This window comes from Cibotium barometz, chromosome 28, assembly GCF_041138505.1.
Source record: "Cibotium barometz isolate CiBa-2024 chromosome 28, ASM4113850v1, whole genome shotgun sequence".
NCBI classification, from domain to species: Eukaryota; Viridiplantae; Streptophyta; class Polypodiopsida; order Cyatheales; family Cibotiaceae; genus Cibotium; species Cibotium barometz.
Window position 1 is genome coordinate 52387150 of NC_141073.1, and position 15376 is coordinate 52402525.

General features: G+C 48.3%; 1 protein-coding gene and 1 pseudogene across 1 annotated transcript in view; one reads left to right on the forward strand and one right to left on the reverse strand.

Moving 5' to 3' along the window:
- LOC147622920 (uncharacterized) overlaps positions 1-14796 on the forward strand; it is a 23281-nt gene extending 8485 nt beyond the window's left edge. The window contains exon 2 of the mRNA XM_086822723.1: positions 14283-14796. Within this exon, the coding sequence (XP_086678849.1) occupies positions 14283-14708 (426 nt within the window). The 3' untranslated portion in view covers positions 14709-14796. The remainder of the gene's footprint in view (positions 1-14282) is intronic.
- On the reverse strand, positions 9760-11201 carry LOC147622921 (uncharacterized; annotated as a pseudogene).
- Positions 14797-15376: the final 580 nt, after the last annotated feature.

Here is a 15376-nt window from a genome sequence, read left to right on the forward strand (position 1 = left end):
TATTGTGGCCTCCGCGACCATGAGTCACATCACTGTGCAAAATTAATAATTTTGAGTGCTTCAGAGGACGAGTATGCAACCGAGTCTCAGGAGCTTTGAGATCATCTATTATCGAGGATTTTTCTTCGTGGAGTAACTTTTTGTACATGAGGATAGTTTTTGGCATAGCTTGAGCCATACTTTTTGGGATCCTTCGATGATCATGCTCCCTTTTCGGTGAAGCACTACTTTTTTGTAAGTTGTATTTTTTTTTGTTCAAGCAATCTATGTATATACTCAGAATTTTTTTGGGTTTTTAAGCAAACTCACCCTCGCATGAAAGTGCAAGGAGCAAGTGTGTTCTTCTAAGTGTGTTTCAAGAAAGCAGAGATTTTTTTTATAGACAACAACGTCTTGAGTTGTTTCTAGAATGCATCTCTACTTTTCTTGTACTATGGCCGCAACGCCTATAACTAATTGTTGGTTTTGGAAAAGGTTTTTTCTGTGGTTTTGATAAATAGTTTATAGTTTTGGTCTTGTGTATTGGAGACTCCTAGCAGTATGGGATGCTAGAACTGTCGCCTACACAAGGCTCTCATATGGGGGGTATTCTAGTGGTATGGGACGCTAGAATATGTCGCATATGCGGTTACAAGATTATGAATTATTTATCAGTATCATGGATTGGCTGATTCTAGTATATGAGTTGTTTTGAAACCAACATACCAAGTATTCTACGCTCGCATGGTTGGTCAAAGATATACAGGGCTGTCCTCGACAATCGAGAGCCAGTTGAGCTTCCCTGGCTTGTGTGAACATGTGCTTATTGTGGCAATTTTGTGGAGAAGGATTTCTCACATCATTCATACCATGGCATATTCCTTTTGCATGTATGTGGATGGATCCTCGGAAGGATTTCGGTGTGAGCCCACTGACATGTCAATAGGAGTTTACATCTTTTGCATGTATGTGGATGGATCCCCAAGAAGGACTCTGGTGTGAGCCCACTGACATGGCAAGAGAGCATGTATGGCTTCTCAGGCTTGACATGGTAACATGCATGGCTTGTGAAGTTTGACATGGTAGAACATGTGTGGCTTCTGAGGCTTGACATGGTAACATGTGTGGCTTGTGAGGCTTGACATGACAGAACATGTGTGGCTTTTGAGGCTTGGCATGGTAACATGTATGGCTTGTGAGGCTTGACATGACAGAACATGTGTGGCTTTTGAGGCTTGACATGGTAACATGTGTGGCTTGTGAGGCTTGCAATGGCAGAACATGTGTGGCTTCTGAGGCTTGACATGGTAACATGCCCACCACGGATGGTGTATTTGCTTTATTAGAATGATGTAAATCTGAAAGACAAATACAGAAAACTTGACCTTTTCTTGACTGGAAAATCTTGCCCTTGACCTGAATCCTTCACCCCTTTGCGTTAGCAAGCCCTTGGCTGTCTTGGCCCCTTGGTTTGCTTGAGCGAGAAGACCCATCTTTCTTCTTGACAAACAAGATCGGTGCTGCAAATGGCGACACGCTGGGGCGGATGAAGCTAGCTTGCAACAATTCTTGGAGTTGGCGGTCCAACTCCGATTCCATTGCCTTAGAAAGGCGATACGGAAACTTGCTCGGGGGTTCCGAGCCTGGGAGGAGGTCAATCTTGTGATCCTCTGGTTTGGACGCGGGGGAGGGAGATTGTCCCGAAGAAAAATCTTCTGGAACTTTTCATGGAGAACCGAGTACTTCTCGGAAGCACTGGCCACCGTCTGGGCTGTCTGGATGTAAATCATCGCACAACTGTGCGCCTTTCCTGACTGCTCGCTTAGCTTGCAAGTGGCTTATGAGCGGAAAGTTTGCAATACCTGGCTCACACTTAATGGTCATCGGGGTGTTTGACACATTCCGATCGATCTGGAACGTGTGCTTATCCCACTTGACATCAGGAAGAAACTTGTGAAACCATTGGATACCCAAAATTATGTCTGCCCCTCCTACAAGAGGGGCAACCATAAAGTCACGCACAAACTCTATACCTTGAATCACTAACTTAGCACCTAGAGCTTCATACGCTCGTTGTCACACCTGTGCTAAATCCCTCAACCTGTTTGTCCACCGGAGTCAGCTCGAAACGGGCACGCCTAGCGGCCTGTTCCGTGACCACATCCTCCGTGCTGTCGCTGTTAAACAAGACGACTCTCTGGCTACCTATGTAGCCAAAGGACTTAAGCAATTCATTGCGCTCATACTCCTTGTCATGGGCGCCCTTCTGCTTATCTTCGAGCTCCCGGCTAATAATTGCTCCAACTGAAGCACCGGGGGTTGAAGAACTAGGGTTAGCCACTGGGGTCTGTGTGGGAGCTGAGCTCACCACGGAAGCTGTGGAGGCGGCGGCGGCCTTTGGAGGCTTCTTCGGACAATCCCGAGAAGTATGTCCTTTTGTATGACAAAAGAAACATCTACCCTCCTTCTTGTACTGAGAAAGCTCCTCAGCACTCAACTTGCCACCTGTCTTGCCTGCCTCCGCTTTCTGGTCTGGAGTAAGCTTAGACGCATTGTTCGAGTTCTTGGAGCCAGAGGCTCCCGGGCTCTGTCCTGGGGAAGACCCCATCTGGTTCTGGCTTTTGCCCCCCGAGGTGTTAGCCCTGGGAGAAGCCGGCTGGGAAGTCTTGGGCTTGCCACCATTGTGTTTCATTTCTGCACTCTGCGCAAGCGAGAGTGCGGCCTAAACATACGCACCTCCCATTGGATTTGCGTGTCCAGGCCATACAAAAACTACCATTTCTTGTCCGTATCAGATAAGCCTAATTGCAGACATAAGGTCGAAATTTTATTGGCAAACTGAAGGACTGGTTGCGCGTTCTGACGCGCTCCCCTGAACTCGTCTTCGAGTCGCTCAAGGTAGTGGGGCGGTGGAAACCGCTGCTTAAGGTCGCGGACGAATTCGTCCCACCCATAAGCTGCCATACCTGCTCTGGTGTGGGCATGAGCCCACTGAGTCCACCAAGGAATGGCCTCACCTTCCAAGTACCAAGTGGCTAAGATCACTCTCTTAGTATTTGTTTTCCTCACTGTGACAAAGCAAGCTTCAAATTGATGTAACCATGAATAAAGAGTTGTGGGATCGAGTTTACCATTATACTTACTGAAATTCATTTTCTCGGGAAAATGATTCGAGGGCGCCGCCGGTGTCAATCTGGCGCCAAAGCTCTGAGGTAACACTCGTGTTCCATGCGTCGCATGGCGTCGTCTTCTCGTTGTCGAATCTCCAATGCATGCATCTGCAACTCAAGCAAGGAGCTTGGCTGCGGCTGTGACCCCACGAGAGGCTCCCTATGACGAGGATCTGGTATCTGGGATACGGAAGGAGAGGGAGGAGGAGATGGAAAACGCGACGCTGGAGAGCGAGAACGCTCCTCTAGAGCCAAGATCCGCGCCTTCTGCTCATCCAACTTGGCTGTCTGGTCTGCGATTGCTCGCATCATCTGCTGGAACATGTCTGTGACACTCAAGCCTGGTGCCCTAGCTGGGCTGCCTGGTGCACTCTGGTCCCATGGTTTTGGTTCTCTCTCGTCACCGAAGCTCGCCATAGCGGGAAAATGCAATTCCTTTCTGGAACGCAATTTGACCATCCACTATCTGTGTGGGAGACTTCCGGAGGCTATAAAAACCAACCGTCCTTCGAGGGACAGGAGTCACTCCGAAAGGGGTAGTCCACCGGCGTCTAAAAACCAACCACACGAGCGAAAAAATTTCCTGGTTTTCTTTGCTGAATCTTTGTCCTTGAAGTAGGCTCTGATACCACTGTAATATGCGGAAGCTTCGGAGAAGGATCGGTACTTCAAAACTCAGAAATCAGCACTCTTTTCGCGACGGAATTAACGCACAAACTGAAAGGAGATGTGCAGAAAATAGAGAGAGAAGGGGGAGATGGAGAGGACACAGTATTGGGTCCCAATTACCCTCTGTAGGGCCCCCACCATGGATGGTGTATTTGCTTTATTAGAATGATGTAAATCTGAAAGACAAATACAGAAAACTTGACCTTTTCAAATACAGAAAACTTGACCTTTTCTTGGCTGGAAAATCTTGCCCTTGATCTGAATCCTTCACCCCTTTGCGTTAGCAAGCCCTTGGCTGTCTTGGCCCCTTGGTTTGCTTGACCATTTGGTGAAAAATGAGATGAATGATGGGATTATGGCCTCCACTATTTATACTCCTCCTCAGGAGCAGTCGGACAGCTGAAAAATAGGCTATGTCCCACGACTGGTGAAAATTCAGCAATAAATGCTGAATTAAATCCCAAAAAATACTGCCTTTTTTTCCTAACAGGCTGAAAGTGATGCGCCTGCTTCTGATTGGCTGGACACAACTTTTGTCCACAATCCCAAGGCTGGGCAGCCTGTATGGGCTGCCCCATACATGCCCTACAGCCATATAAAGGCTGTATGCTCCTGAAAATAGCCTTATCTTTGCCCAAGGGCTGTCCCACAGCCCTTCCATGGCTGGTGGGTCCAGCCTGGGCCTTCTTGGCCCTCATGGGGATGGTTTCACACCATTCCCATGCCCATACTAAGCTCCGGGGTAGCCCTATGGGCTGGCCACTTGTCCTAAACATAATCTACTCAGTGATCTGGCATCCGGTACCATACCAGATACACAGAACCGCTGACATCATTCTAGAGGGAGACTCACAGCGCGGACTGGCACTGTTTCATGTGCAGGACAGTGCACACCTGACCTTAGACTCCTGTGCAGGACAATGCACACCTGACCTCGGACATCTGAGATGGATCCTTGGCTGACTCATCCTGGACTGGGCTCACATGGGACCAGTCCACCATCCCAGGTCCTGCACCTTCTGTACAAAAATGTCTACGTGGCATCCAAGTGCGGGATGCACGTGACAATGGTCCTGTGGCATCCATTGCTTGTTTCCACCGAGTACTGAATTCCTTGGAATCCTCGTACGTGTGCTTCATGTCCTCTAGTCCTGTACCAACAAGGTCAAGTCTAGTGGTCTGAATCGTAGTTACTTGTCCCTTCCTGCTCAAAGCATCGGCCACTGGATTGGCCCTTCCTGGAAGGTACTTAATCATACCACTGAACTGCTGGAATATCTGACACCAGCGGTGTTGTCGATCACTCCACTGTGCACTTTGCATCGTCTGAATCCAGCGCAATGCCTGATGGTCAGTGCGAACCTCGAAGTCACGGCCATACAGGAAATGTTTCCAATGTTTCAATGCATGTATCACTGCTAGGAGTTCACGATCATAGACTGAATAGTTTTCTCGGCGGGCAGTAACTTACGAGACATGTAAGCTACTGGATGACCATTCTGTTGTAAAACACCTCCAATTGCGATGTTACTTGCATCGGTGATCACTTGAAATGGGTCGTCCCACGAAGCAAGTGCTAAACAAGGTGCTTCTGATAAAGCCACCTTGAGGTTCTGGAATGCCTCCAACGCTCGTGGAGTCATTCAAATTTTTTGCCTTCTTGTTTTCACTCCCTTAAGCAGATCGGTGAGATCTGCCGAGAGATCAGAAAACTTGTCGATGTGGGTGGAATATGCTTGGCATATACCCACAAATGATCTAATGTCATAAGCTGTCTGCGGTACTTCCCAGTTAACAATCTCGGCCACTTTAGCCGGATCAAGTCGAATGCCTTTAGCACTAATTATATATCCCAAGTAATGCACCTGGAACAGATAAAATTCTGACTTCTTTTCATTGACGTAGAGCTCGTTGCTTTCCAGCAACTTAAAGACTTTCTCCACATCAATGTCATGCTGCTCAACTGTAGCTGAAAATATGAGTATGTCGTCCATAAATATGAACACACACTTTCCAATCAACTCCCGGAAAACACGCATCATCATGCGGTTCAATGTAGCTGGGGCGTTCGTCAAACCAAATGGCATGACCACAAATTCATAGTGGGCCCGTTGTGTACGTAAGGCTGTCTTGGGGATGTCCCCCTCTACAATCCGTACCTGGTGGTACCCACTCTTTAAATCCACTTTTGAGAACACCTTTGCTCCATTCAGCCTCTCGAGAATATAGTCAATTCGAGGCATCGGGAATCTACTCTTGATAGTAAGCTTGTTGAGTGCACGATATTCGACACACAACCGGGAAGACCCATCCTTTTTCTTGACAAATAAGATCGGTGTTGCAAATGGTGACACGCTGGGGCGAATGAAGCCAGCTTGCAACAATTCTTGGAGTTGGCGGTCCAATTCCGTTTCCATTGCCTTCGAAAGGCAATACGGAAACTTGCTCGGGGGTTCCGAGCCTGGGAGGAGGTCAATCCTATGATCCTCCGGTCTGGACGGGGGGAGCTGGGGAGGGAGGCTGTCCTGAAGAAAAATCTCCATGGAGAACCGAGGACTTCTCGGAAGCACTGGCCACCGTTTGGGCTGTCTGAATGTAAATCATCGCACACTGTGCGCCTTTCCCGAGTGCTGGCTTAGCCTGTAAGTGGCTCTTATGAGCGGAAAGTTTGGAATACTTGGCTCACACTTAATGGTCACCAGGGTGTTTGACACATTCCGATTGATCTGGAACGTGTGCTTGTCCCACTTGACATCAGGAAGAAACTTGTGAAACCACTGGATACCCAAAATTATGTCTGCTCCTACAAGAGGGGCAACCATAAAGTCACGCACAAACTCTATGCCCTGAATCACTAACTTAGTATCTAGAGCTTCATACTTGACGCTCGTTGTCACACCTGTGCTAAAACTTTAACCTGTTTGTCCATCGGAGTCAGCTCGAAATGGGCACGCCTAGCGGCCTGTTCCGTGACCACATCCTCCGTGCTGCCGCTGTTAAACAAGACGACGACTCTCTGGCCACCTATGTAGCCAAAGGACTTGAGCAATTCATTGCGCTCATACTCCTGTTCATGGGCGCCCTTCTGCTTATCTTCGAGCTCCTGGCTAATAATTGCTCCAACTGAAGCACCGGGGGTTGAAGAACTAGGGTTGGGGTCTGTGTGGGAGCTGAGCTCACCACGGAAGCTGTGGAGGCGGCGGCGGCCTTTGGAGGCTTCTTCGGACAATCCTGAGAAGTATGTTCTTTTGTATGACAAAAGAAACATCTACCCTCCTTCTTGTACTGAGAAAGCTCCTCAGCACTCAACTTGCCACCTGTCTTGCGTGCCTCCGCTTTCTGGTCTGGAGTAAGCTTAGACGCATTGTTCGAGTTCTTGGAGCCAGAGGCTCCCAGGCTCTGTCCTGGGAAAGACCCCGTTTGGTTCTGGCTTTTGCCCCCCCCCCCCCCCCCCCCCCCCCCGAGGTGTTAGCCCTTGGAGAAGCCGGCTGGGAAGTCTTGGGCTTGCCACCATTGTGTTTCATTTCTGCACTCTGCGCAAGCGAGAGTGCGGCCTAAACATACGCACCTCCCATTGGATTTGCGTGTCCAGGCCATACAAAAACTACCCTTTCTTGTCCGTATCAGATAAGCCTAATTGCAGACATAAGGTCGAAATTTTATTGGCAAACTGAAGGACTGGTTGCGCGTTCTGACGCGCTCCCCTGAACTCGTCTTCGAGTCGCTCAAGGTAGTGGGGCGGTAGAAACCGCTGCTTAAGGTCACGGACGAACTCGTCCCACACATAAGCTGCCATACCTGCTCTGGTGTGGGCATGAGCCCACTGAGTCCACCAAGGAATGGCCTCACCTTCCAAGTACCAAGTGGCTAAGATCACTCTCTTAGTATCTGTTTTCCTCACTGTGACAAAGTAAGCTTCAAATTGATGTAACCATGAATAAAGAGTTGTGGGATCGAGTTTACCATTATACTTCTGAAATTCATTTTCTCGGGAAAATGATTCGAGGGCGTCGCCGGTGTCAATCTGGCGTTCAAAGCTTTGAGGTAACGCTCGTTTTCCACGCGTCGCATGGCGTCGTCTTCTCGTTGTCGGATCTCCAATGCACGCATCTGCAACTCAAGCAAGGAGCTTGGCTGCGGCTGTGACCCCGCGAGAGGGTCCTTGTGACGAGGATCTGGTATCTGGGATACGGAAGGAGGGAGGAGGAGATGGAAAACGCGACGCTGGAGAGCGGGTACGCTCCTCCAGAGCCAAGATTCGCGCCTTCTGCTCATCCAACTTGGCTGTCTGTTCTGCGAGTGCTCGCATCATCTGCTGGAACATGTCTGTGACACTCAAGCCGGGTGCCCTAGCTGGGCTGCCTGGTGCACTCTAGTCCCATGGTTCTGGGTCTCTCTCGTCGCCGAACCTCGCCATAGCAGGAAAATGCAATTCCTTTCCGGAACGCAATCTGACCATCCACTATCTGTGTGGGAGACTTCCGGAGGCTTCTGGAGGCCAAAAACCAACCGTCCTTCGAGGGATAGGAGTCACTCCGAAAGGGGTAGTCCACCGGCGTCTAAAAACCAACCACACGAGCGAGAAAAATTTTCTGGGTTTCTTTGCTGAATCTTTGTCCTTGAAGTAGGCTTTGATACCATTGTAATATGCGGAAGCTTCGGAGAAAGATCGGCAACTTCAAAACTCAGAATTCAGCACTCTTTTCGCAACGGAAATTAACGCACAACACTTGAAAGGAGAAGTGCAGAAAATAGAGAGAGAGAGAGAGAGATGGAGAGGACACAATATTGGGTCCCAATTACCCTCTGTAGGACCCCCACCACGGATGGTGTATTTGCTTTATTAGAATGATGTGAAAAACTGAAAGAAAATACAGCAATCTTGGACCTTTTCTTGGCTGGGAATACCCTGCCCTTGACCTGAATCCTTCACTCCTTTGCGTTAGCAAGCCCTTGGCTGTCTTGGCCCCTTGGATTGCTTGAGCACTTGGTGAAAAATGAGATGAATCATTGGGATTATGGCCTCCACTATTTATACTTCTCATCAGGAGCAGTCGGCTGGTTTACTGTACCTCCACGACTGGTTTTAATACTATTAAATGCTGAAAGTGCCACGTTTCACACTGGACTGCCCTGGCTGCCCCTGTGGGCTGCTGTCCAGTCCAGCGCAGGCTGCTGGGCAGTGCCTGGTGGCCGCCAGGCTGCCCTAAGGGCTAGCCAACTGGCTGGGCTGGCCCAAGAGCCAGTCGGCTGCTTGGCCAAAAGCCCTCTTGGGCTGGCCGACAGCCTGCCCAGCCCTTCCTTGGGCTGGTGGGCATGTCCTGGGGCTGCTTGGCCCCATTTTTGGGTGGCCCAAAACCTTCCGTGTGTCCAGATCTGCTGCCTATTATCTACATCTACACAGTTGTCTGATATCTGGTGGCAGACCAAACATACAGAACAACTGACATCATTCCAGAGGGAGACTCACAGTGCGAACTGGCACTGTTTCATGTGCAGGACAGTGCACACCTGACCTTGGACTCATGTGCAGGACAATGCACACCTGACCTCGGACGACTGAGATGGATCCCTGGCTGACTCGTCCCGGACTGGGCTCACATGGGACCAGTTCACCATCCCAGGTCTTGCACCTTCTGTACAGAAATGTCTACATGGCATCCAAGTGCGGGATGCACGTGACAGTGGTCCCCATAATGTCCTCTGTCTGGTCCAGTGTCCTGTGATGCCCGACTAGCCCCTATCTCCTCTGGATCCATAGGGTGGAGGATCTCCATGTCATCATAGTCATACACCTCACACTGTCTGCTCTGTGTGTGGGCATTATACCTCGATAATGCATAATCTCCTCTGACAGACAAGTGTATGGCGAGGCTCCTGTCTCCTCCTCCTGTGGCATGTCCTCTGTAATGACATAGGAGGATCCTGATGGAGGAAAGTAACATAGGGCTATGTATATAACCCTGTTTTGTGAGAGCTGTAAGCTGATCCACATGTATCTGGCCTCTAGATCCTGTGCTACCACTCTCAGTCTCCCCTGTAGCTCCCATATGAATAGAACTGCTACTCCCCCCGAGCCTCTCGAGGTACCCTGGCATGTGGTCCTCGTGTATGCGGACTCCCACTGGAATCCCTCTACTCGAGGTAGCCCTCTCTCTGGGCTCTGATGTGTCTCTATCAGAAGTATGATGTCTCTCCTCACCATAACATGCTCCAGTCGTCCAGGCTGCACCTATAGTGAACCATTATAGTTCCATACTGCCATGTGTATCTCTGTCAGTGGCCTGGTTTGTGTCCCATAGGCCCCAAACCGCTAATCCATGGACCAGCCATCAATGATGACCCAACCATCTCGATAGAAGGCCTTCTTGCCTTCTCTCCTCGCGTGTAAGACTCGTGGCATGCAAGCTCTCCTATGCTCTAGCTGCATCCTCGTGAGATCATCATCCAAGAAAATAGGAGCTCCCTCTATGCCTCGTAGTATGACCCTCTTCCTCATGAAGATGGTGCGTGCCTCCACATCCCGAAATTGTATGATGAGAGCTCTCTTCTTTGTCATGTCTTTCCCGGCCCTCCAAGCTTTGAGGAAGGGGGGGAGTCGCTCATGTGAGTATCCAAGTCATGTGCATAGTGTCCGCCCATCCCCCTCGGGGGTAGAGTCGGCTACCTCGGGAATCCCCGTGACTCTCACATTGAGTCTACGAGCATGTCGCAGGTGGTGTTGACAATTTGGAGCCCTTCTTTTTGGGCATCCTCTTTCACTTCCTTTTTGATGTTCCTCTTCACCACTTCTACCCAACCCTCCCTTGTTGCCTCCATCTTACCTTCTAGGCTCTTGGTGATTGCCTTGGTGAGTTCCTCTTTGATGGCCTCTTTGTCAACTTCCACAATCTCCCCCTCCTCCCGTGGTGGTCGGTCCCGTAGAGAGATCACCTCCGCTTTGAGGATGTCGATTTCCTCCTTCATAGTGTCCCGTTCCTTCTTCCATCCCTCTTTCTCCTCTTTCCATGCTTCTTTCTCCTTCTTCCCTCCTTCCTTCTCTGTCTCCCTCTCCTTCTCCCAAGTCTCCTTCTCCCTTTTCCAAGCTTTCTCTCTTTTTGTAAAGCTTCGATCTCCTTCTCGACTCTGGAAAGTCGGTTGATGATGTTGTTGATGGCGGAGTCCACCGTCTTCTTGTTTTCTCTGATGGAGATGTTCAGCTTATCCTCCATTTCGACTATCTCCTCTTTGCTTGCACCCGTTGGCCATCTGGATGTACCTCGGAGAGAGAGAACCCTAACACTTATGTTGCTGCCTTGGAGGCTTGAGTAAGGGTGGGTGAGGAAAGGGTAGCGAACATAACCTGGATTGGGCTGGGGCTTCACATGGCGGCAGCAGCAGCATAGACGGCGACCAAAACGAAGCGACGGGGAGGGGATGCGTAGGCGACGGGGAGAGAGAAAGTGCAGGCGACGGGGAGAGAAAGAGAGAGAGGCGACGGGAGAGACAGAGAAAGAAAGAAAGAAAGAAAGATTTTATTAACGTCTTCCAAAAGATCGAACTCGGCCTATGAGACAAACCGGTGTACCTGTATGAGGTATCCTCTGTCATCCCAACAAAATGAGACAAACCGGTGTACCTATGAGACAAACTGGTGTACCAGTATGGGGTATTCTCTGTCATCCCAACAAAATGAAAAAGTACTGAACTAAAAAGCTGAATCTGGGTGTGCAATAAGTACAATGAGTGGTGGAGGGGATGGAGCTCTACTACTAGGAGAATGCAAAGCTATATGCATGGAGTATACAATCATGATATGCAACCTAGCTAGCTCCATCCTGTACCATACTGGGGGTACCTCTCTGTGAAACTGAGCTTTGATCTCTGATCTCTGTCATCTCTCTCTGGTATAGGCGTGGTGTCCGGAAGCGAGGCGTCCTCTGTCTCTTGCGGGCTTTGAGTGTCTCTACTCTCTGGAGAGTAATTCCGTGCCGTGTAGGGGCTGGGAGTGGGATGGATCTCTGAAAAAATGTAGTAATCTGTGTCTGTCGTCCCCCCTCTGGAGCTGTCTGAGCCTGTAATGATGTCTCTCTGTGGCGCTGTATGTCTAGAATGAATCTCCCCAGTATGCGCTGGTTTGCTGCCTCAAAGATCTGGTGTAGGGAATGTGGCTCTCTGAATAAAATGGGATATCTCTCTCTGATGGCTGTATATGCTCTGCATCTGCATACATAATGCTCCTCACTCTCCACCTCCTCTCTGCACAATCTGCATACCCTCTCCTCTCGGGGGATCCGTGCTGCTCTGCCAGGCTCAATCTCAATCGGTGTGATGAAACTCTAAGCTGACCAATAGCCACTCGGGAGCCATGTGGTAAAAAGCCCTCCATGTATCTAGGCCTCTCTATAAATCCATCATCAGTGATACTCATGAAGTGATCTCTGTAGTATAGCATCTTCGGTGGAAGAGGCTGTGTAGGTGATATCCATGTCTCTCGTGTATAGAGCTGCCATAGATCCTGTCTCAATACTCTGTTCCTCTCACTATGAGAGAGACGGATATGTGGTGCATCCCTGTCATACTGGAATGGTGGTAGATGATCCATGTCTAGGCCATGCTGTGAGAACCAATGTGTGACCTGTGCATACCATGATCCTCTGTCTCCTACCTCAGTCAGCTGTCTAGATGCCTCAAAAGCTCTGTATGACAATCTGTCATGTGGCATCTCTCTGAATCTGTCTAGCAGGCATATAGTTTGAAATATGGCCTCTACCATCATAGGAGGCGCAGCAAACTCTTCTTGGATAATGTCATGAGTACTTCTGCCCTGTCTCGATGTATGAAAGACCATAACCTTAGTTTTCCCAAGGTTCACAGTAAGACCCCTCTGTGTGCAGAAATCATCGAGTGCATGTAGATGCTGTTGTAGACCACCTGGAGACTCAGACACTAATACAATAGCATCAGCATAAAGCATAATATGTACTGAGGTACCGGCTGAATCAACTCCATCTCCGCCTCCCCGTGTAATGAAGTCAGCCGCCTCATCAATGTATAACCCAAATAGCGTGGGGGAAAGTGGGCATCCTTGCTTCACACCAATGGTGCTAGCAATAGTCTCGGACATACCTCCTGGACATTTGACTCGCCCAAAAACTTGCTCATATAATGCATAGATGTCCCATGTCATATCTGCTGGTATGCCAAGAGACTGCAGGCGCTGAAAGAGCCTCTCTCATGGTACTGTGTCAAATGCCTTGCGGAAATCCACAAAGCAGCAATAGAGCTTTCTCTTCCTCACTCTAGCCTGTTCAATCATACATCTCAAAGTGAATACATGGTCAGTGGTAGAGAAAGCTCTCGTGAAGCCTGCCTGCCCTGATGAGCGTAAACCTGCTCGCTCAGCATATAAGCTAAGCTCTTGCTCCAACACTGCACCATAGAGTTTGGCCAGCACGTGGCCAACCATAACCGTCCTGTAGTTGCTCGGATCGAGCATATCCCCTGTTTTGTGAATCGGCACAATGGTGTGCATCGTCCACTCCGTAGGCAAACCCTCCGCTAGTGCCTTGTTAAACAGGTGTGCAAGAAAATGAGTCAAAGAATCTACTGCATATATGAGATGCTCACCTTGCAGGCCCATATGGTCGGCGGATAGCTTCCTGTACCATTGAGTGGGTAAAGAAGCTAGCTGTGGTAGGTCGAGGCTCCTGTGGCTGAGGTATAGGTGGCTACTGTGGGGCGTGGTATAGGCCCTTTGCATATGTGTGCCATGTCTGTGGGTCTGCAATAGGTGTCGGTGTCCGGGGCTATCTGAAGTGCCGCTATGAGACAGGGCTATCTCTACTCATGAAGAAATGAAAGATCTCTAGCTCCTGTATCTCTGCGAAAAAAACATAGTACACAGCTGATGGTGTCTCATCAAAAGTAAGACAAAAAGGACTAAAAAAGTCCTAAAACAGTCCTAAACAGCTATGAAAGGAAAATACTCCTACTGAGGTACAACAAAAGTGTATAATATCTACAACTAGCATAAGACTGGTGTAATCTTCTCATTTCAGTATCTCTCTCATGGGGTGCTGTAAGATAGAGAAACTAAAGTGGCGGGGCAGTCGTCTCCTGTGGGGGGTGATGATGGCTCTAATCCACCGGTGATGAAGCGGCCCTCACAACCTACAAGTACTACAAGTATTGTGCTATCTGTGCACAGTGGAAGGAGTGTTGTTGGAGTGTGGTTGGATGGACATACATGCTGGAATTTCCAGGAGTCAATCTGCTCATTAATCATATTGATTTTCAGAATGATTTGTATGCGGGTATCTATGCGCATACAGATACAGAGACCATGCTTAAGAGAAAATACGTTCTGGTGTGTACGCATGTGTATGAATGCACTTACTTTTTTTCTCAAGGATTAATTTATATGTGAGAAATCACACTACATTTATATATATTTATGCAGCTGTGACTTTTTCTACCCTACAGATGGGTCATCTCCTGAGATGCCTTTGTCATTCCGCTCTGGAAGAGCAGTGCAATGTTTTTGGCATTAATGGAGAAATGAGAAAAGACTTTTACAAGGCTTTAAAGCATGCTGGTGTTGAGGATCCCATTCTTATTGTGTTCTGGCACGATGATGTTTTGGCTAATGCACGAGGCGCCAATCCGCAACACTCGAAGCCGGCTTTGCTGAATACCATTCTTGCATCTCAAGGTTGTGCAGCACCACTGGCTAATAACACAAATATCTTCAACTTTGAAAACCGTCAAGCAGTTGGTGAGCTTGCTGAAGCGCTAAGGAATCAACATCCCTGGGCATTTGCTGATCTGGGAAATCGTCCTGCTCGTGTGGTTCTCATATCTGACCTCCGACACAAAGTTCCTTCATTTGAGAATTATCCATTGTTTTGATCTGACTAGCAGCACATACTAATTATGTAGTATGATTGATGGAAGCCTTGTTTTCTTAATCCGTTGATTCCTCACAAATTTTTGTCAAGATTGTGCATAGAGTCTAGTTTGTTCTTTTCGCTTCGCCATTAGCTTGAGGATGGATTTCTTGTGCATAGTCATGAACTCAGATGTCAAGAACCCAATTACCTCATTAAGGAAATGAGTGTCCCTATAACTAATTAACTCTATTACACAAGTATCTCATAAACATATTCTCAAGCAAAGACTCTGTCATTCTCCTAGCATTGTTACACTTTGTTGGTTTTGCTTGTATCCACTCGATCAAATAATGTGTCAACTATGTTATATTGTTCATGTGCATTCTTAGTAGGGAGTTTGATTGGTCCAACAAAATCACTTCCCCCCAATTAGCAAAAGCTCGTGTGGCCATCATTGGTCTTAATGACACTGTCTTGATTGCTTGGAAATTTTGTGCATTGGCAATGTCTCACAAATTCCTCTACATCTATAAATAATTAATAAGATATAACAAACCTTAGCTTAGATTCTTATCTCATGTACATAAATTTTTAATAAAGCCTCAAGATTCACTAAAAATCAACAACAATGATATAACGTCCTTTAATTAGACAAGGTATGGTTGAACTAATCAACACATGGACTGC